This window comes from Protobothrops mucrosquamatus, unplaced genomic scaffold, assembly GCF_001527695.2.
Source record: "Protobothrops mucrosquamatus isolate PMUCROS unplaced genomic scaffold, P.Mucros_1.0 scaffold3282, whole genome shotgun sequence".
NCBI lineage: Eukaryota > Metazoa > Chordata > Lepidosauria > Squamata > Viperidae > Protobothrops > Protobothrops mucrosquamatus.
The window spans coordinates 35,767-57,924 of record NW_015389273.1 but is presented as its reverse complement, the minus strand read 5'-3'; the positions used below and the strand labels follow the sequence as shown (position 1 = coordinate 57,924).

General features: G+C 47.7%; 1 protein-coding gene across 1 annotated transcript in view; it reads left to right on the top strand.

The window, feature by feature from the left end:
• The window catches only part of SMARCC1 (SWI/SNF related, matrix associated, actin dependent regulator of chromatin subfamily c member 1), a 63,188-nt gene that overhangs the window by 15,251 nt on the left and 25,779 nt on the right, over nucleotides 1–22,158 (top strand). Inside the window, exons 10-19 of the mRNA XM_029286306.1 lie at nucleotides 1,425–1,549; nucleotides 4,517–4,641; nucleotides 5,887–5,946; nucleotides 7,717–7,754; nucleotides 8,942–9,063; nucleotides 10,643–10,714; nucleotides 11,270–11,383; nucleotides 12,744–12,897; nucleotides 15,336–15,449; nucleotides 18,214–18,273. Coding sequence (XP_029142139.1) covers nucleotides 1,425–1,549; nucleotides 4,517–4,641; nucleotides 5,887–5,946; nucleotides 7,717–7,754; nucleotides 8,942–9,063; nucleotides 10,643–10,714; nucleotides 11,270–11,383; nucleotides 12,744–12,897; nucleotides 15,336–15,449; nucleotides 18,214–18,273 — 984 coding nt within the window. The remainder of the gene's footprint in view (nucleotides 1–1,424; nucleotides 1,550–4,516; nucleotides 4,642–5,886; nucleotides 5,947–7,716; nucleotides 7,755–8,941; nucleotides 9,064–10,642; nucleotides 10,715–11,269; nucleotides 11,384–12,743; nucleotides 12,898–15,335; nucleotides 15,450–18,213; nucleotides 18,274–22,158) is intronic.

The following is a 22,158-nucleotide window of genomic DNA, read 5'->3' as shown; positions in this document are numbered from 1 at the left end:
CCAGATGGACCTCCCTAAAAGAGGAGACCCATAACATCTCCTCCCTTCCTGCTCTGGTGAGTCAGATGGATGTAACTGAAAGAGGAGGTCCTTCAAACAAGATTGAGGGAGCCAGCATGGAGAAGGTCCTTCTGGATCCCACCAGATGCACATCCTCAAGAGAGGGGACCCAAACATCTCCTCCCTTCCTGCTCTGGTGGGTCAGGTGGATGTAACTGAGAGAAGAGGTCCTTCAAACAATAAAAGGGAGCCACCACGGAGAAGGCCCTTCTCCTGGGTCCCACCAGATGGACCTCCCTAAAAGAGGAGACCCATAACATCTCCTCCCTTCCTGCTCTGGTGAGTCAGATGGATGTAACTGAAAGAGGAGGTCCTTCAAACAAGATTGAGGGAGCCAGCATGGAGAAGGTCCTTCTGGATCCCACCAGATGCACATCCTCAAGAGAGGGGACCCATAACATCTCCTTCCTCCCTGCTCTAATGGGTCGTATGGATGTAACTGAGAAAAAAGATCCTTCAAACAACAAGGAGGACCTTCTGGATCCCACCAGATGGACCTCCTCAAGAGAGGAGGCCCATAACATCTCCTCCCTTCCTGCTCTGGTGGGTCAGGTGGATGTAACTGAGAGAAGAGGTCCTTCAAACAACAAAGAGGAAGCCACCACGGAGAAGGCCCTTATCCTGGGTCCCACCAGATGGACCTCCTCAAGAGAGGAGACCCATAACATCTCCTCCCTCCCTGCTCTAATGGGTCGGATGGATGTAACTGAGAGAAGAGGTCATTCAAACAACAAGGAGGACCTTCTTGGTCCCATCAGATGGACCTCTTTAAGAGAATAGACCCATAACATCTCCTGCCTTCCTGTTCTGTTGGGTTGGAGGGATGTAATTGAGAAAAGAGGTCCTTCAAACAATAAAAGGCAGCCACCACAGAGAAGGCCCTTCTCCTTGTGTCCCGCCAGATGGACCTCCTCAAGAGAGGAGGTCCATAACATCTCCTTCCTCCCTGCTCTAATGGATTGGATGGATATAACTGAGAAAAAAGGTCCTTCAAACAACAAGGAGGACCTTCTGGGTCCCATCAGATGGACCTCCTCAAGAGAGGAGGCCCATAACATCTCCTCCCTTCCTGCTCTGGTGGGTCAGGTGGATGTAACTGAGAGAAGACATCGTTCAAACAACAAAGAGCAAGCCACCACGGAGGCCATTCTCCTGGGTCCCACCAGATGAACCTTCTCAGGAGAGGAGACCCATAACATCTCCTGCCTCCATGTTAGGGGATGTAACTGGGAAAAGGGGGTCCTTCAGACAACACGTTAGGCCTTTGAAGGTTCGAAGCAGCAAGCCGGATGGGCCGAGGATGATGGGTTCTGGGGAAGGGGGAACCCTTGTTGACCATCATTGTCTCTCTTCCTTGTCAACAGCCGGTCCGTAGCCCCGAGCGGCGAGATCGGAAAGCTGCGGGCGGCGCCCGGAAGAGGAAGGCCTCCCCTTCGCCCCCGCTGCCTCCCACCCCTGTGGAATCCAGGAAGAAAGCCGGCAAGAAAGGGTACGTCTCATGGATGGATGGATGGATGGATGGATGGATTGAATCGGGCCACACCATCTCAGCTGTCAAGCAACTCCGGACAGCTGTAATCCGAAGCTCCTTTATTTTCTGGTTGGTGGGTTTGGTGGGTTGGGTTGGGTTGGGTTGGGTTGGTTGGTTGGTTGGTTGGTTGGGTTGGTTGGTTGGTTGGGTTGGTTGGTTGGTTGGTTGGTTGGTTGGTTGGAGGAGGAGGGGGAGGACCTGCTGCCTCAGAAGATGGATCCGTCCTGGATCACCCAAGAGCGTTCCTACCAGTCTCAGATGATCAGCAGAAAAAGCCCGTTAATGTGTCTCTCTGTCTGTCTATCTATCATATTCTCTGTCTATGTCTATCATATTCTCTGACTGTCTGTCTATCATTCTCTATATCTGACATATCTCTTATTCTCTATGACTATATTTATCTATCATATTCTCTATCTGACTGTCTATACCTATCTCTATCTATGTATCATATTCTCTTTCTATATCTGTCTATCATATTCTCTATCTATATATCTATATCTATGCATCATATTCTCTATCTGACTTGTCTATATCTATCATTCTCTATATCTTATTCTCCTATCTTATTCTCTATGACTGTCTACATTTATCTAGCTATCATATTCTCTTATCTATCTGTCTATATCTATCTATGTATCATATTCTCTGACTGTCTATATATCTATATCTAATTATATCATATTTTATCTCTGTATCCCTATCAATCATATATATCTAATCTATATTATCATTTTCTATCTATCTATTTCTATATAATATTCTTTCTATCTATCATATTCTGTGTCATTCTATCTGACTATATCATATTTTATCTTCTATGATTATCCGTATCTATCATTCTATCTCTCTGACTATGTGTATAATCTCTATCTGACTATCCCTATCTATCTATCTATCTATCTTATCTATCTTATCTATCTTATCTATCTATCTATCCAATCTTATTCTCTCTGACTATATTTATCTATCATATTCTCTATCTGACTGTCTATATCTATCTATCTATCTATCTATCTATCTATCTATCTATCTATCTATCTATCTATCTATCTATCTATCTGTATAATATTCTATCTATCCCTATCTCTATCTCTCATATTCTGTCTGTCCTTCCGTCCGTCCGTCCATCTATCTATCTATCTATCTATCTATCTATCTATCTATCTATCTATCTATCTATCAATCTATCACCTGTCTATCTTCTCTGTATATTTATCTGTCTATATCTATCTTGTCTGTCTGTCTGTCTGTCTGTCTATCTATCTATCTATCTATCTATCTATCTATCTATCTATCTATCTATCTATCTATCTATCTATCTATCTATCTATCTGTGTTTCTCTAATCTCTCATCTGTATTGGCCTAGGATTCATCATCTTCTCATCTGTCTCTCATTCATCTCTTCATCTATCTCTCATCTTTCTATCGGTTACCACTTTGAAGTCCACCCATCTTCCAAGTGGCCAAGGTTGACAAAAACATGGATGGATGGATGGATGGATGGATTGTGAGATGGGGACAGAAAGACAATATTTCCCAACATGCTGGCTGAGGAACTCTTGGAATTACCCCTTCAAGTGGGTAAGGCCGATGGATGGATGGATGGATGGATGGATGGATGGATGGATGGATGGATGGAAAGAGATAGACCACAAAACATGCTGGTGGGGAACTCTGGGAGTTGAAGTCCGCCCATCTTCAAGTGGTCAACGTGGAGAAATTCATGGATGGAAATAGACCACAACTTCTTAACATGCTGGTGGGGAACTCTGGGAGTTGAAGTCCATCCATCTTCAAGTGGTCAACGTGGAGAAATTCCTGGATGGATGGATGGATGGATGGATGGATGGGGAGATGGATGGATAGAGACAGATAGAGAGAAAGAGACAGACCAGAACATCTCAGTATGCTGATGGGGAACTCTGGGAGTTGAAGTCCACCCATCTTCAAGTGGTCAACGTGGAGAAATTCCTGGATGGATGGATGGATGGATGGATGGATGGATGGATGGATGGAGACAGATGGAGAGAAAGAGACAGACCACAACGTCTCAACATCCTGGTGGGGAACTCTTGAGAGTTGAAGTCCACCCATCTTCAAGTGGGCAACGTGGAGAAATTCCTGGATGGATGGATGGATGGATGGATGGATGGATGGATGGATGGATGGATGGATGGAGACAGATGGAGAGAAAGAGACAGACCACAACGTCTCAACATCCTGGTGGGGAACTCTTGAGAGTTGAAGTCCACCCATCTTCAAGTGGGCAACGTGGAGAAATTCCTGGATGGATGGATGGATGGATGGATGGGGAGATGGATGGATAGAGACAGATAGAGAGAAAGAGACAGACCAGAACATCTCAGTATGCTGGTGGGGAACTCTGGGAGTTGAAGTCCACCCATCTTCAAGTGGTCAACGTGGAGAAATTCCTGGATGGATGGATGGATGGATGGATGGATGGATGGATGGATGGATGGATGGATGGAGACAGATGGAGAGAAAGAGACAGACCACAACGTCTCAACATCCTGGTGGGGAACTCTTGAGAGTTGAAGTCCACCCATCTTCAAGTGGTCAACGTGGAGAAATTCCTGGATGGATGGATGGGGAGATGGATGGAGACAGATGGAGAGAAAGAGATAGACCACAACTTCTTAACATGCTGGTGGGGAACTCTGGGAGTTGAAGTCCACCCATCTTCAAGTGGTCAACGTGGAGAAATTTCTGGATGGAGGGAGGGTGGGAGGGGAGGGATGGATGGATGGAGAGAAAGAAATAGACCAGAATGTCTCAACATGCTGGTGAGGAATTCTGGGACTTGAAGCCCACCCATCTTCAACCTGTCATGGTTGAGAACATCCATGGCCCAGTAGACATCAGCCATCTTCTCCATTTTCTCCCCCCGCGCCCCCCCCCAGACAAGCCAGCCTCTACTGCAAGAGACGCGGGCAAAAGGACGAGGATGAGCAGGAGGATCTCACCAAGGACATGGAGGACCCCACCCCGGTGCCCAACATGGAGGAGGTGGTCCTTCCCAAAAACGGTGAGTCGCGATCCACGCAAACACCACACATATCTCCCGTGTTTTGTCCACCGTGTTTCCTTCCGGGGAGGGGGGGGGAGTTTTCCAGCTTTTGAGACCGTTATCCGAGGGCTCTCAATACAGGCAAGTCCTCGACTTAACGACCACCCGTCGCTCCAGAATTTGCGTTGCAAACCTGAGACCTTTTGTGAAGCTTAACGACCATTGCAACATTCCCCGGGGTCACGGGATCAAAATTGAGACGCTCGGCAACCGACTCATATTTATGACGGTCGCAGCATCCCGGGGTCACGTGATTGAAATTCATATGCTCGGCAACCGACTCGTATTTACGACGGTGGCAGCGTTCCCGGGGTCCCGTGATCAAAATTCAGACGCTCGGCAACCGACTCGTATTTACGACGGTGGCAGCGTTCCCGGGGTGACGTGAAGTTCAGATGCTCGGCAACCGACTCGTATTTATGATGGTCGCAGCGCCCCGGGGTCCCGTGATCAAAATTCAAACACTTGGCAACCGACTCGTATTTACAACGGTCGCAGCGTCCCGGGGTCACGTGATCGAAATTCAGACGCTCGGCAACCGACTCATATTTGTGATGGTTGCAGCGTCCTGGGGTCACGTGGTCCAAATTCAGACGTTTGGCAACTGACTCATATTTATGACGGTCGCAGCATCCCAAGGTCACATGATCCAAATTCAGATGCTTGGCAACCGACTTGTATTTATGACGGTCGCAGCGTCCCGGGGGTCCCGTGATCAAAATTCAGACGCTCGGCCACTGACTTGTATTTATAACGGTCACAGAGTCACATGATCCGCATCTAATGAGAAAAGTCAACGGGGCATGGCCGATTCGTTTAACAACGATTTGATTAATTTAACGACAACCATGTGACTCCTGTAACAACTGCAGCGATTCGTTTTCACAACCGTGGCAAAGAACGGTCGTAAAACTGGGACCAATCTCCCTTCACAAATGTCCCGCTTACCAACGGACATTTTGGGCTCCATTTCCGGACATAACTCGAGGACTCATTTTAGGGCCTTCTCGGGGCTGAACTCTTGGAGAGTAACTCTGGTGTTCGGGTCAGGCTAACCGGGCGGAAGATTTTGATTTTACCAGAAATTGAAATATAATTCAAATTCAAATTAAAAATTTTTTTAAAAATCAAAAATAAGAATATTGATCGATCGATTAAAAATAAAAGATTTGATCTCTTTTTCTTTTTTTTTTTTTTTTGCAGTCAATCCGAAGAAGGACAGCGAAAACACGCCGGTGAAAGGAGGCACCGTAGCAGATCTTGGTGAGAGCAGATTTCTTTCTTCCCTCTTATTCGGTCCTCAAATTACGACCGTTTTGTTTAGCGACCGTCTGAAGTTAGGACGACGGCACCGAAGAAAGCGACTGAGCCCCCTGTATTTTCTTTTAGTCATAGCAAAGTTAAAATACAAGGTACAAAAGTCAACAAAATGAGAGTTTTTCACACTTAACGACCGTTGCGGGTCACGTGATCCAAATTCAGACGCTGGGCAACTGACTCGTATTTACGACGGTTGCAGTGTCCCCTTTTGTGACCTTCTGACAAGCCAAGTCAAGGGGGAAACCCGGATTCGTTTAACAACCGTGTGACTTCATTTAAGAACTGCAGCGATTCGCTTAGCAACGTTGGTGAGAAAGGTCATCTGATGGGGCAAGGGTCACTTCACCAGTGTCTCGCTTAGCACCACAAAAATTGGGGGGGCTCCATGCTGGTCGTAATGCAAGACAGCTACTATTGTAACGGAGCCTGTCCGTCTGGGTTGTAACTCGTGACGGTCGTAAAACAGGTCATCGGAATGGCCGTCGAATGGGCGAGTCCCGTGGACCAACCAGGTTTTGCAACCATGTTTATGGCGGTTGTTAAGTAAATCCGATCATCCCTTTTCTCAGGGACATGGTAACTTTGATCAGACACTAAGTGAGGACGATCGTAATGTGAGGACTACCCACAGTGGCTTCTACCCATTCAGCCAATCCTATCCTAGCTCCAGAGCTCTCTCTTGTGACCGTCCCGTCAAAATAAAGGCAGTCCCCGACTTACAACAGTCCTGAAAAACGTGATTTACGACCATTTATCAAAATTGGCGACCACCGCAGCACCCCCGTGGTCAGGTGATCCAAATTCAGCCACTCAGCAACTGCCTCCCATTGACGACGGTCGCAGTGTCCCAGGGTCGCCTGATCCCCCTTTTGCGACCTTCAGACCAGCCAAGTCAATGGGGGGAAAGCCAGGCTTGCTTTACAACCCGGTGACTCATTTAACAACGGCAGTGATTCACTGAACAACCGGGGCAAGCGAGGTCGCAAAACGAGACACAACAACGCAAATGAATCCAAATTGAGTGGAGGTGATCTTTGACGCACGATTATAACGGGGACTGCCCGTCCAGGTTAAACTTCGTGACAGTCGTAAAACAGGTCGCTCACAATGGCTGTCCCAATATTTAGCCATCGCTAATCTAGCTGCCGTTATCAAATTTACAATCGGTTCCCTTTTTGGCTTCATTTATGTCCCATTTTTCCACTAGTAAGAGGAATGCAATCCTGGGTGACATCTAGATGTCCTCCAAGGTCCCTTCCAACTTATTGTTGTTGTTGTTGTTGTTGTTATGTTCCAATCTCCTTCTCGCTCCTCCAGCAAATATTTGCACATTTAACATCTATTCGATTTAATTTACGAGGTGTTAGGTACAACCTCCATGTCACTTTATGTCCATTTTCCTTAACTCTTCACGGACATATTCTTATTCCAAATATTTTTCCCCATCTTTATCGTTGATTTCTCCTCAATCGGTTGACCCGCTGACTCACTTAGCGCCCGTCGCAATTCGCCTAATAAGTGTCAGCGGGGGCCGAATTGACTTAACCAGGGTCTGGCTTAGCAGCGGAAAAAAACGGGGGAGGCTCCCTAGCTCTCGTGGGAGGACAGCAGGGGTGCCAACGCTGCTGCTGCTGCTGCTGCTGCTGCAGTGTGTGCAGCTGTGAGGTTGTGCGACTGACACCAAACGCGCCCGCTTGTGTTCTTGCCTTGCAGACGAACAAGACGAGGACACGCTGACGAGTGGAGGAAAGGTAGCGTAAACCCTTTTCTTCTAGAAAATGGATATAAACTGTTTTTAGTCTGTCAGGCTGCTTGAGCAGGGGGTTGGACTAGATGACCTCCGAGGTCCCTTCCAACTCTATTATGATTGTTGTTATTGTTATTACTACTACTATTACTAATTGCTATTATTACTCTTGCTATTGTTATTATTACTATTACTACTATAGCTATTTTTACTAATTATTACTATTGCTATTTTTATTATTACTATTGCTACTATTACTAATTAATATTAATATTACTATTATTGCTATTGCTATTAATTACTATTGTTATTGCTAATTACTATTATTGCTAATTACTATTACTGCTATTATTTCTATTACTATTAATATTATTATTACTACTATTATTACTAGTATTATTGTTTACTACTACTATTACTAATATTACTAATTACTGTTATTACTACTATTACTATTATTACTACTATTACTAATTACTATTATTATTAGTACTATTGCTATTATTACTATCTATTACTGTTCTTACTATTATTACTATTACTACTATTGTTACTGTTACGACTACTATTACTATTATTACTAATTACTATCACTACTTTTATTGTTATTAGTATTACCATTACTATTATTACTAATTTCTATTATTTATTGTTACTACTACTATTACTAATTGCTGTTATTACTATTATTAATATAGCTAATTACTATTATTAATATTGTTATTACTATTATTACTAATTAGTATTAATATTGTTATTATTACTACTATTATTACTATTATTCCTATTACTGTTATTACATTACTATTGTTATTACTACTACCGTTACTACTATTATTACTTGTTACTATTGTTGGTTATTGTTGCTATTATTACTACTAGTACTGTTGACATTCAAACCAGCCCCAGCTCAGAGAGCAGCCAGGACCCCACACTTCAACACTGAGCAACCGATCTACTCTTTCCCCCCCCCCCCAAACAAATCTTGCTAGTAAACCAATCCCGGAAGACCTTGAGGCGCAGGCCATCCCATAACCTCCTCCACGCTCAGGCTCTCTCCTTCCCGCGTGAGGCTTGCTCCTTAGAGACCCGTCCACTTCCCGCCGAGGAGGATGCTCCCGAGATTGGCGTTACTCTTTTCCCAACGTCCGCCCCTTCACAGCGTGACTCCTGCCTTTCTCCTCCCTGTAGGAAGACGAAGACCCCAACAGAGGGGACCAGGGACGCTCCCTCGACGCCGGGGAAGACAACGTCACGGAACAGACCAACCACATCATCATCCCCAGCTACGCCTCCTGGTTTGACTACAACTGGTAAGCGCCACCCTAGGGGAGAACGGAAACAACCTCACCCCCTCACCCTGACGATGTTCCCTAGTTGGGTCGTGAAACGTCTGCAAGGAAACCACCCAGCTCAGAGAGCACCAGGGACCCCCACAATCAATCCTTCCTTCTTTCCTTCCTTCCTTTCTTCTTCCTCCTCCTCCTCCTCCTCCTCCTCCCCCCTTCTAGCACTGATGATGTTCCCTAGTTGGGTCATGAAACGTCTGCAAGGAAACCACCCAGCTCAGAGAGCACCAGGGACCCCACAGTCCTTTCCTCCTCCTCTTCCTCCTTTTCCTCCTCCACCCTTCTAGCACTGATGATGTTCCCTAGTTGGGTCATAAGATGTCTACAGGAAAACAGCCAAGCTTAGGAGAACACCAAGGACCACAGAGTCTTTTCCTCCTCCTCCTCCTCCTCCTCCTCCTCCTCCTCCTCCCTTCTAGCACTGGGAATGTTCCCTGGAAAGGAAGGAGATTGGAATTGGAAGGAAAGGGGAAAGGGAAAAGGAAAGGAAAGGATGGACTGGAATACAAAGGATGGATGGAAGGAAAGGAAGGGAAGGAAAGGGAGAAGATTGGAAAGAGGAAAGGAAAGAGATTGGAGTAGGAAGGATGGGTGGGTGGAAGGAAGGAGTGGAGAATGAGGGAAGGAAGAGTAGAGAGAAGGCAAGGAAGGAAAAAGGGAAGGAGAAAGATGGAAAGGAAGGAGATTGGAATTGGAGGGAAAGGAAAGGAAAGATTGGAATAGGAAAGATAGATGGGTGGAAGGAAGGAGTGGAGAACGAAGGAAGGAAGAGGAAAGGATTAGAGAGGAAGGAAAAAGGGAAGGGAAGGAAGGAGATTGGAATTGGATGACACGAAAGGAAAGAGATTGGAATAGGAGGGAGGGAAGGACGGAAGGAATTAAAAGGAGATTGGAATTGGAAGGAAAGGAAAGGAGGGATTGGAATAGGAAAGAAAGGATGGAGGGAAGGAAGGAAGGAGTGGAGAAGGAAGGAGAGAAGAAAAGGAAAGAGACGAATTGGAGGGAAGGGAAGAGATTGGAAGAGGAAGGATGGATGGACGTCAGGAAGGAGTGGAGAAGGACGGGAGGAAGGAAAAAACAGGAAGGGAGGGAGGAGAAAAAGGGAAGGAAGGAGCTCGGAATTGGGCGAAAGGAAAGAGATGGGAACAGGAAGGCCGGGCGGATGGTAGGAAGGAAGGAAGGAAGTTGGAAAAAGGAGGGAAGGAAGGAAAGAAAGAAAGGAAGGTAGGAAAGAAGGCGCGGACGGAAGAAGATCGGAAGAGAGAAAGAATTTTTGGGGGAATTCCCAGCCCGAAAAAAGCTTGGATATCAAAGCGGCGCCTAGTCGGGTTCTCCGGTGCGGCGCGCGCACGAGAGGCTGCGTTGGGTCAAGTTGGCTCCCGTGCTCACCGGCGTCCCCCGATCTGCAGCTTCCTCGCCAAGCCGGCATCAAAGGGAAAGCGAGCTAATCCTGGGCTTAAGTGGCCGCGGGAGTTGGCGAGGACGCGACGGGAAGGGAGAGTAAACGGGACGCTGACCGGATCCTCGTCTTCCTCTCTCCTAGCATCCACGTCATCGAACGCCGGGCTCTTCCCGAGTTCTTCAACGGGAAGAACAAATCCAAGACGCCGGAAATGTAAGTCGAGGGCGCAGACGGGGGAAACTGAGGGAGGGAGGGAGGGAAGGGGAGGGGTCCGTTTCTCCCTGGGCGGGGCTGCTTGGGACTCTGGGAGCTGGGTGCTTACCCTGCAGACGTTTCCGGACCCAACTAGAGAACGTCAGGGCTAGGAGGGGTGGGGTGGGGTTAACACTTCTAGCACTGATGACGTTGCCTGCTTGGGTTTGGAAACGACTGCAAGGAGAGCACCAGGGACCCCACAGTCCTCCTCCTCCTCCTCCTCCTCCCTTCTAGCACTGATGATATTCGCTAGTGGGGTCACGAGATGTCTGCAAGAAAATCACCCCGCTCAGAGAACACCAGGGACCCCACAGTCCTTCCTTCTCCTCTCTTCCTCCTCCTCTTCCTCCTCCTCTCCTGCAAGGAAGCCACCCGGCCTCCCGCCGTTCCAGCCTGCTACGTCCCCTTCCCTTGCTGACGCTAACTATGGCTGTTGAGAACATCCCGGTTAGATCTCAGCCGACAACCGTAACTTGCCGTTTTCTTGTCGTCCTCTCTCCCCCCACCCCCCAGATACTTAGCCTACCGCAATTTCATGATTGACACCTATCGCCTGAACCCTCAAGAGTACCTCACCAGCACGGCCTGCCGGAGAAATTTGACCGGGGACGTTTGTGCCGTGATGAGGTTCGGGCTTTCGCTGCTCTTCTTTTACTGTGTGTGTGTGTGTCTTAAACCCAGGGCTGGGGTGGGGTGGGGGGGGGGACACAAGAAAAAAAATGGGGCGTAAGTGGGGGGGACCCTGACGCTTGGAAGACCGACTACGTGATAAGGGCTGAGGTCTCCTTTCGTCATCTGGAGGGCATCCAGAGTCGCGCGGACGAAGCCGATGCCGTCTGGATCCCGTCTTTTTCGACATGGGAAGTGGAGTGGAGCGTAGTCTGGATTCCCGAAAGGGAGGGGCTGCACTCCGGAGCGCAGAGAAGCGGCAGAATTTAGATGGCCGAGTTGGAAGGGAGACACTGTCGGATTGATCTCCCCCCTACAACTTCTCAAGAGGATGCAGGCTGCCCTCCATTTTACCACCCCAGTTCGGCCCCACATTTGTGTCAGTAAACGAGGCAGTCGTTAAGTGTACGACTCTTCTTACCAGGGTTGTTCAGTCAATCCCTGCAGTTGTTAAGTTAGTAACACGGGGACCTGGGAGGTCTTCTAGTCCAGCCCCCTTCTGGAGGAGGAGACCCTGACAGAATCATAGAAGGGACCTTGAAGATCATCTAGTCCAGCCCCTCTCAAGCAGGAGACCCTGACAGAATCATAGAAGAGCAGAGTTGGAAGGGACCTCGGAGGTCATCTAGTCCAACTCCTTGCTCAAGCAGGAGACCCTTACAGAATCTTTGAAAGACAAGAGTTGGAAGGGACCTTGGAGGTCATCTAGTCCAGCCCCCTGCTCAAGCAGCCTTATAACAATAGTTGGACCTTGGAGGTCTTCTAGTCCAGCCCCTTTTCAAGCAGGAAACCCTACCTAGATCATTTCAGACAACTGGCTATCCAGTCTCTCCTTAAAAACCTCTAGCGTTGGATCGCCCGAGGCATCTGGAGTCCAGTCGTTCCACTGATCCATTCTTCTTATTGATTAGTTCTTCTGAGACTTGAGAACTTCCAGAGAGAGCTTCCTTCCAACCCAACTCCCTAAACTTCGCCGCTTCTCGCTCCTCCTGAATACAGCCCCTCCCCTCTGGGAATCCAGACCACGTTCCACCGCAGCTCGTCAAAAGTCCATCCATCCTGGTGGACGTCGACTCTCGGCTTTCTCCCAAACGGCCGTATCGATTTGAGGAACGGTCGAAGGAACGTCAGAAATCCACCCAATCTGGAAGTGGCCAAGTTGGAGAAGACCTGGCCCATCGTTGGCTTGGGTGTCGATTAATGCCCCCCTATCCCCAGATCCAGTTTGGATCTCCCAAGTGACACGAGCTAGCGATGCTCCTCCGTACGTCGTCTTGTCCTTTTTGTCCACCCATCTTCCCTCTTGTCCAACTTTCAGGGTCCACGCCTTTCTGGAGCAGTGGGGGCTGATTAATTACCAAGTGGACCCCGAAAGCCGACCCATGGCAATGGGACCCCCGCCCACCCCCCACTTCAACGTGCTGGCCGACACCCCTTCGGGACTCATGCCGCTCCACCTGCGGACTCCTCAGGTAACCACTTCTGGCGGATCTCTTGAACGTCGAGGGTGGCCTTCAGGACACGATGGGCGTGTCAAACTGGGTTACACTGAGCATCCGCGGGGAAAATTTGCTACCAGGAGGATACTCGGGAAACCCTCCACCCTATCGAGAAGGTCTTCCTAACCCCGACTCCGTCCGTGGGTGTCGGTTGTGGGGAGACGCTGAGGGGAACTGTGGAAAGAACGTTTTTGGAGAACGTATCTCGGGAGACGTGGTGTTTCAGGAATTCTCCTTCTCGGCCACCCTTTGACCAGAGGGGTCCAGTGTGCTGGGCCACTGAAGACCCTGGTTGGCTGGGGAATTCTGGGAGTTGAAGTCCACCCATCGTCACGTGGTCAAGGTTGAGAAACGGATGGATGGATGGATGGATAGATGGTTGGAGGGATGGAGAGGTGGATGGATGGATGGAGAGAAAGAGATAGACCAGAACGTCTCAAAATGCTGAGAATTGGTCCACCCATCGTCAAGTGGTCAAGGTTGAGAAATGGGTGGATGGAGAGATGGATGGAAAGATGGAGGGATGGGAGTTGAAGTCCACCCATCTTTAAGCTGCCATGGTTGAGAAACGGATGGAGAGATGGAGGGAAAGAGATAGACTATAACTTCTCAACATGCTGGGAGTTGAAGTCCACCCATCTTCAAGTGGTCAAGATGGAGAAATACCTTGTAGGGATGGATGGATGGAGAGATGAATGGATGGGAGTTGAAGTCCACCCATCTTTAAGCTGCCATGGTTGAGAAACGGATGGATGGATGGAGAGATGGATGGATGGATCAGAACATCTCAACATGATGGATCAGAACATCTCAACATGATGGGAGTTGAAGTCCACCCATCTTCAAGTGGCCATGATGGAGAAATACCTGGTAGGGATAGATGGATGGATGGATGTATAGATGGATGAATGAATGGAGATATGAATGGATGGAAAGGTGGATGGATCGATCGATGGATGGGAGTTGAAATCCACCCATCTTTAAGCTGCCATGGTTGAGAAATGGATGGTGGGTGGAGATAGACCAGAACGTCTGGTACCTTGTAGGGATGGATGGATGGATGGCGATATGGATGGATGGATGGATGGAGAGATGGATGGATAGAAAGAAATAGACCAGAACATCTCAACATGCTGGAAATTGAAGTCTACCTATCTTCAAGTGGTCAAGATGGAGAAATACCTGGTAGGGATAGATGGATGGATGGATGGATGGATGGATGGATGGATGGATGGAGATATGAATGGGTGGAAAGGTGGATGGGTGGATGGATGGATGGATGGAGAGATCAATGGATGGGAGTTGAAGTCCACCCATCTTTAAGCTGCCAAGGTTGAGAAACGGATGGGTGGGTGGGTGGGTGGGTGGATGGAGATAGACCAGAACGTCTCAACCTGCTGGGAGTTGAAGTCCACCCATCTTCAAGTGGTCAAGAAATACCTGGAGGATGAGAGGGATGGATAGGTGGATGGATGGAGAGATGTAGAGAAAGATAGACCAGATCTTCTTACCATGCTGATGGGGAATTCTGGGAGTTGACGTCCAGCCATCGTCAAGCTGCCATGGTTGAGAAAAGGATGGATGGATGGAGAGATGGTTAGAGGGACGGAGAGATGGATGGATGGATGATGGATTGGATGGATGGATGGATGGATGGAGATAGACCAGAACGTCTCAACATGCTGGTGTGGAACTCTGCGACTTGAAGTCCACCCATCTTCAAGTGGTCATGCTGGAAAAATAGCTAGAGGGAGGGACGGAAAGATGGATGGATGAAGAGTTGATGGATGGATGGATGGATGGGTGGATGGAGAGAGAAATGGACCAGCATTTCTTAATGTGCTGGCTGGGGAATTCTGGGAGTTGAAGTCCACCCATCTTCAAGTGGTCAACGTGGAGAAATTCCCGGATGGATGGATAGATGGATGGAAGGAAAGAAAGAAAGAAAGAAAGAGATGGACCACAACTTCTTAACATGCTGGTGGGGAATTCTGGGAGTTGAAGTCCCACCTATCCTCCAGCGGCCACGGTTGAGAAACACGCAACGTGCTCTTCCCAATTTTAGCCTCCTTCCTTCCTTTTAATCTCTCTCTACTTCATTCATGGCTCTCAACTTCCGAGCTTGGGTACCAACCTCCTAATAACCTATCGCTGGCCTTTGATGATACAGAAGAAATATTATTATTATTTTATTTATTTAGCCAAGTCAGGAAACTTTTTTGGGACCCCTGACGGGGGAGTAGGAATCGTGATAACGCGCGCTTTGTTACATTTTGCGCGCATCCCGTCGGTTCAATAAACTTGATTCCGCTTACGACCAAGAGTTGCTTTGGTCTCCTTCCGGAGGCGTTCCGAATCTCTCCTGCCGTTCTCATTATCCTGGGTTTTGGGGTTTGTTTGTTTTTTTGTAGATCCCGGCTGCCCAACAAATGCTGAATTTCCCGGAGAAAAACAAGGAGAAGCCGACCGATCTGCAAAACTTCGGTCTCCGCACGGACGTCTACTCCAAGAAAACCTTAGCCAAGGCAAGGCGTCGAGTCCTCCTTCCTTTCTAGACCTCAGACCTCGCCTCTTCGCTTCCCAAAATTCCCCCCTCCCCCCCCATCCAGCCAGCAGGCTGGAATTCCACACCTCGGGAAGTGGCGCGGAGGTGGAGACGCGGGCTGAAGGGGCCGGCGTAGAAAATGGCTCCCTTTTCCATAAGGAACGGTTAACCGCCGGAGGACTGCGGGAGAACTCGGAACCGCTCGGCGAGGGAGATGGGCAGTCTCTAAATTGGACGGATGAATGGAGGGTTGAGAGAGAGAGAGAGAGAGAGAAATAATAGGTGGGCAGGTGGGTGGGTGGATGGATGGATGGATGGGTAGATATCTTCCATTGGTAAGTAGGTAGGTAGATGATAGAGGAGAGAGCTTAGGTAGGTGGATAGATAGATTAGATAGACAGATAGGTAGGTAGATGATAGCTTAGGGGGCTGGATGGGTAGATAGGTAGGTGACAGACACGATGTTTAGGTAGGTAGATGATGGGTGGATGGGTAGATAGACACGATAAATGTTTAGGGAGGTAGATGATAGGTGGGTGGATGGGTAGATAGGTAGACAGACGATAAAGGTTTAGGTAAGTAGATAGGTGGGTGGATGGGTAAGTCGGTAGACAAACACGATGTTTAGGTAGGTAGATGATGGGTGGGTGGATGGGTAGATAGACACGATAAATGTTTAGGTGGGTGGATGGGTAGATAGGTAGACAGACAATAAATGTTAAGTAGATAGGTGGGTGGATGGGTAAGTAGGTAGAAAACACAATGTTTAGGTAGGTAGATGGGTGGATGGGTAGATAGACACGATAAATGTTTAGGTAAGTAGATAGGTGGGTGGATGGGTAAGTAGGTAGACAAACAATGTTTAGGTAGGTAGATAGGTGGGTGGATGGGTAGATAGGTAGACGATAAATGTTTAGGTAAGTAGATAGATGGTGGATGGGTAAGTAGGTAGACAAACATGGTTTAGGTAGGTAGATGATGGGTGGATGGGTAGATAGGTAGACGATAAATGTTTATAGATGGTGGATGGGTAGGTAGACACGATGTTTAGGTAGGTAGATGATGGGTGGATGGGTAGATAGGTAGACGATAAATGTTTAGGTATAGATAGTGGGTGGATGGGTAGGTAGGTAGACGATGTTTAGGTAGGTAGATGGGTGGATGGGTAGATAGGTAGACAGACGATAAATGTTTAGGTATAGATAGAGGGTGGATGGGTAGGTAGACACGATGTTTAGGTAGGTAGATGATAGGTGAGTGGATGGGTAGATAGGTAGGTAGACAGACAATTAGATATTTAGGTAGGTAGATTATAGGTTCAGACAGACAGTCGATTAGGTAGGTAGCTTGGGTAGGTGGGTAGATATATAGGTAGTAGGTAGGTAGACACGGTAAATGTTTAGGTAGGTAGATGATAGCTTGGGTGGGTGGGTAGATATATAGGTAGGTAGACACGATAAATGTTTAGGTAGGTAGATGATAGCTTAGGTGGGTGGGTGGGTAGGTAGGTAGACAGACGATAAATGTTTAGGTAGGTAGATGATAGCTTGGGTGGGTGGGTAGATATATAGGTAGGTAGACAGACACGATAAATGTTTAGGTAGGTAGATGATAGCTTAAGTGGGTGGGTGGGTAGGTAGGTAGACAGACGATAAATGTTTAGGTAGGTAGATGATAGCTTGGGTGGATGGGTAGATATGTAGGTAGGTAGACAAGATAGATATTTAGGTAGGTAGATGATAGGTGGGTGGGTAGATATATAGGTAGGTAGACACGATAAATGTTTAGGTAGATAGCTTGGGTGGATGGGTAGATATGTAGGTAGACAGACACACAATTAGATATTTAGGTAGGTAGATAGCTTGGGTGGGTGGGTAGATATATAGGTAGGTAGGTAGATAGGTAGGTAGACACGATAAATGTTTAGATAGGTAGATAGCTTGGGTGGATGGGTAGATATGTAGGTAGATAGACGATTAGATATTTAGGTAGGTTGATGATAGCTTGACTGGATGGATAGAGACATGATAGATAAGTAGATAGGTAGATGATAAATAGCTTAGGTGGATGGATGGATAGATAGGTAGATTAGAGGGCAGGTGGATGGGTGGATAGATATATAGGTAGATGGTAGATGATAGAGCTTGAGTGGAGATAGATAGATAGATAGATAGATAGATAGATAGATAGATAGATAGATAAGGTAGATGATAGCTTGAATTGATAGGTAAGTACATATTTAGGTAGAGAATTTGGGTGGGTGGATGGATAGATAGGTAGGTAGATAGGCAGATGATAGCTTGGGTGGGTGGGTTGATGGATACATAGATGGATGATGGGAGAGGGAGAGATAGCTTGGGTGGGTTGGATGGATGGATAGATACGTAGGTAGGTAGGTAGGTAGATGATAGATAGCTGGGTGGGTGGGTTGATGGATACATAGATTAGGTGGATGGATGGAAGATAAGGATAGCTTGGGTGGGTTGATGGATAGAGGTAGGTAGGTAGGTAGGTAGGTAGATAGATAGATAGATAGATAGATAGATAGATAGATAGATAGATAGAAATGGATAGATTGATTAGGTTGGTTGGTAGACTGATAGATAGAGACAGCTTAGGTGGGTACATGGATGGATGGATTGATAGACAGATGACAGATAAATCGATCGCCTCTCCTAACCAGCCCCCCCCCTTTCCATCCTTTCGCACCGGCTCAACCAGTAAACCGATTTTTTGTCTCCCAGAGCAAAAGCGCCAGCGCCGGCCGAGAGTGGACCGAACAAGAGACTCTCCTTCTGCTTGAGGTAAAAAAATTTTAAAAATGTATATATAAATGTCAAACATTAAGGATTTAGGGGGACAAGAAGAAGAACTAGGACTACGGGCAGTCCTCGACCGTTCGTTTAGTGACCGTTCCGAGTTTTCCGCACCCTTAACTACCGTCGCAGCATCCCGTACGGTGATGCGGTGGTCCAAACTCAAGACGTTTCGGCCACCGACTCGTTTTATGACGGGTTCGCCGTGTCCCCGGGGAGGAATCAGGTGATTCCCCCTTTTGACGAAGCCAGGAACCCTGCGCCGGACTGAACAACCGCAGCGATTCGCTTAACAACCGCGGCGAGAACGGTCGCAAAAGAGGTCGGCAACCAAACGTCTCCCTCGGCTGCGTAAAATTTGGCACTCGGTTGTGCTGTCCGTTGAGGGCAGGGTGGCTAAACGGCGCGGTCAATCCTCTTTTAAGTTTTTCCGCCGACTTTTCCGGGCGAGCTTCCCGAGTCCGCTTTGGCGTGGTTGCGAGTTGTGTCGCACGTCCGTTGTGGTTGAATTCGGCGGTCACCTCCGCTTCGGCATCGGGCTAACTTCTCAGTTGTCCTCTTTTTCTCTCTCTCTCTCTCTCTCTCTCTCTTCCCCCCCTCCGTTCTCCACCTGGGAACGACCCCAAAAACTGGTCTTATTTCGCCCCTTCTGGTCTTCCAAGCTTACGATCCGGAGTCTTGACCCCGAATCGTGGCTTGTCGCACGATTGGCGGAGGCAGCCGAGAACGAAAGCGTCTTCCGATGTCGAGAAGACGGGGGGGGGGGGGAAAGTTGCACGGGGCACAAAACAGATAAAGAAGAGATTGAGTCCTTCCCTCCCCCAGCAAATTGAAATTCGGCCCGCGCATGGGGCCGGATCTCATGACTTAGGCGACGGTGGGAGGGATGATTGCGGAGGAACCTGGTTTGCTGCAGTCCCGACAGGTGGAAGAAACCGCAGCTTGCATGTTAGATCAGAGGCAGCCACGCCTGAGCGGTTATTTCGGCTCCGCTGCTATTCCAGCCGAGATTGAATCTTCGGGAAGGAAGGAGAAGAGGGAGGGAGGAAGATAGGAAGGAAGAAGGGAAAGGGAGGGAGGGAGGAAGGAAGGAAGAAAGGAAAAGGGAGGGAGAGACAAAGAAGGGAAGGGAGGGAGGGAGGAAGATAGTATGGAAAGGAAGGAAGAAAGAGAAGGGAGCAAAAGAGGGAGGGAGGGAAGAAGGAAGGAAAGGCAGGGAGGAAGAAGGGAAGGAAAGGAGGCATAGAGGGAAGGAGGAAGAAGGAGAGAAAAGGAAAGGGAGGAAAAGGGAGGGAGGGATGGAAGAAGGAGGGGAGGGAGGGAGGCAGGACAAGGAAGGAAGTAATAAGGAAGGGAAGGAGAGAAGGAGAAGGGAAGGAAGGAGCGGGAGAAGGCGGGGAAGGAAGGAAGGAGAAGAGGAGAAGGACTTGGGGGAAGGAGGGGGAGAGGGCTAGGAAGGGAGGGAGGAAGATAGGAAGGAAGAAGGGAAAGAGGGAGAAAGGAAGGAAGAAGGGGAAGGAAGGAAGAAGGGGAAGGGAAGGAGGAAGATAGGGAGGAAGAAGGGAAAGGGAGGAGGGAAGAAAGGAAAAGGGAGGGAGGAAGATAGATGAAGAAAGGAAGGAAAGAGGAAAAAGGAGGAAGAGAAGGAGAGGAAACGGAGGGAGGAAGAAGGGAAGGGAGAAGGAAAAAGATGGAAGGAGGCAGGAAAAGAGGGAGGGAGAGACAAGGGAAGGAGGGAGGAAAGAAGGAAGGAAAAGGGAAGAAGGAAGGAAAGGCAGGGGGAAGAAGGGAAGGAAGGGAGGCAGAGAAGGAGAGAAAAGGGAGGGAGGGAGGGATGGAAGAAAGAAAGGGGAGGGAGGCAGGGAAAGGAAGGAAGAGAAATAAGGGAGAGAAGGAGGATGGGAAGGAAGGAGAGGGAGAAGGCGGGGAAGGAAGGAAAAAAAGGAGAAAGGGAAGAAAAGGGAACGACGGAAGAAAGAAGGGAAGAAAAGAAAGCTACGGAAGCCTCCAATCCAGGCTGAACTTTGGGGGGGGGGGCACATGGAGACAGGCCTCCTGTTGCCAGGGCAACAGCAGAGCAGATCCTCCCGATTGGCTCTTTTCCAAAGGCTGCTGTTGCTGCTCCCTCCTCCTCCTCCTCCTCCTCCTCCTCCTTTTCCCTCTTCTCCTTCCCTTGCGTCGGCCTCTTCTCCTTCCTCCTCCTCCTCCATTTTCTCCTCCATCGCTTGGCCCTCCCTCTCCATCCCCCTCTCCCCCCTTCTCTTCTTTTCCTCCTTCTCCATCTCTTCTTCCTCCTCCTTTATTATTCCTCCTCCTTCTCTTCCTCCGTCTCTTCTTCCTCCTCCTCATTGTTATTGTTATTGTTATTTCTCTTCCTCCTCCTCCATCTTTTCTCCTCCTCCCCCTTCTTCCCACTCCGTCTTCTCCTCCTCCTTTCCCTCCCTCCTTCTGCTCCTTTCCTCCTCTTCCTCCATGTTCTCCTCCATCGCTTGGCCCTCCCTCTCCATCCCCCTCTCCTCCCTTCTCTTCTTTTCCTCCTCCTCCTCCTCCTCCTCCTCATTATTATTATTGTTATTATTATTATTCCTTCTCTTCCTCATTATTATTCCTCTCCCTTCTCTTCTTCCTCCATCTCTTCCTCCTCAGTATCATTATTATTCCTTCTCATTATTATTATTATTATTATTATTATTATTACTATTATTATTCCTTCTCTTATTATTATTATTCCTTCTCTTCTTCCTCCTCCTCCTCATTATTATTTTTCCTCCTCATTATTATTATTATTATTATTATTATTATTATTATTATTATTCCTTCTTATTATTATTCCTTCTCTTCCATCTCTTCTTCCTCCTCCTCATTATTATTATTATTCCTTCTCCTCAGTATTATTATTATTCCTTCTCATTATTATTATTATTATTATTACTATTATTATTCCTTCTCTTATTATTATTATTCCTTCTCTTCTTCCTCCTCCTCCTCATTATTATTTTTCCTCCTCATTATTATTATTATTATTATTCCTTCTTATTATTATTCCTTCTCTTCCTTCTCTTCCATCTCTTCTTCCTCCTCCTCCTTATTATTATTATTATTCCTCCTCATTATTATTATTATTATCATTATTCCTTCTCTTATTATTATTCCTTCTCTTCCATCTCTTCTTCCTCCTCCTCATTATTATTATTATTCCTTCTCTTATTATTATTATTCCTCCTCATTATTATTATTATTCCTTCTCCACTTATTATTATTCCTTCTCTTCCTTCTCCTCCTCCTCCTCATTATTATTATTATTCCTCTCCTCCATCTCTTCCTCCTAATTGTTATTGTTGTTATTTCTCTTCTCCTCTTCCTCCTTCCTCTATCTTTGCTCCTCCCCCTTCTTCCCACAGGCAGAACTGGAACTCGCCGTCTCTCCCGGTTTCAGGTCCCCGAATCGAATCCTGCCCCGATTCTCCCAAGGAGCTCAGTTGGGCCTGCCCAATTACAATCCACCGTGAAGTAAATCTCGAGTGACTTTATCCACCGTAAAGTCAGGCACATGCTTAGTCCTTGACTTACCATAACTCGCTTAGTGTCCATTCGAAGTTACGACGAGAGACTTGGGTCTCTTCACACTTAACGACCGTTAGGGCATCCTCCGTGGTCCCGGGGATCAAAATTCAGACACTTGGCCACTGACTCAGATTTACGACCGCTGCAGCGTCCGACGGAGGGGTTCGCGCGATCCCCTTTTGCAACGTGCCGACAAGCAGGGATCCAGGTTCACTTAACAACCGCAGGGACTCACTTAACAACTGCGGAGAGAAAGGTTAGAAAACGGAGCCCAAGTCACTCCACAGATGTCTCGCTTAGCGACGGAAA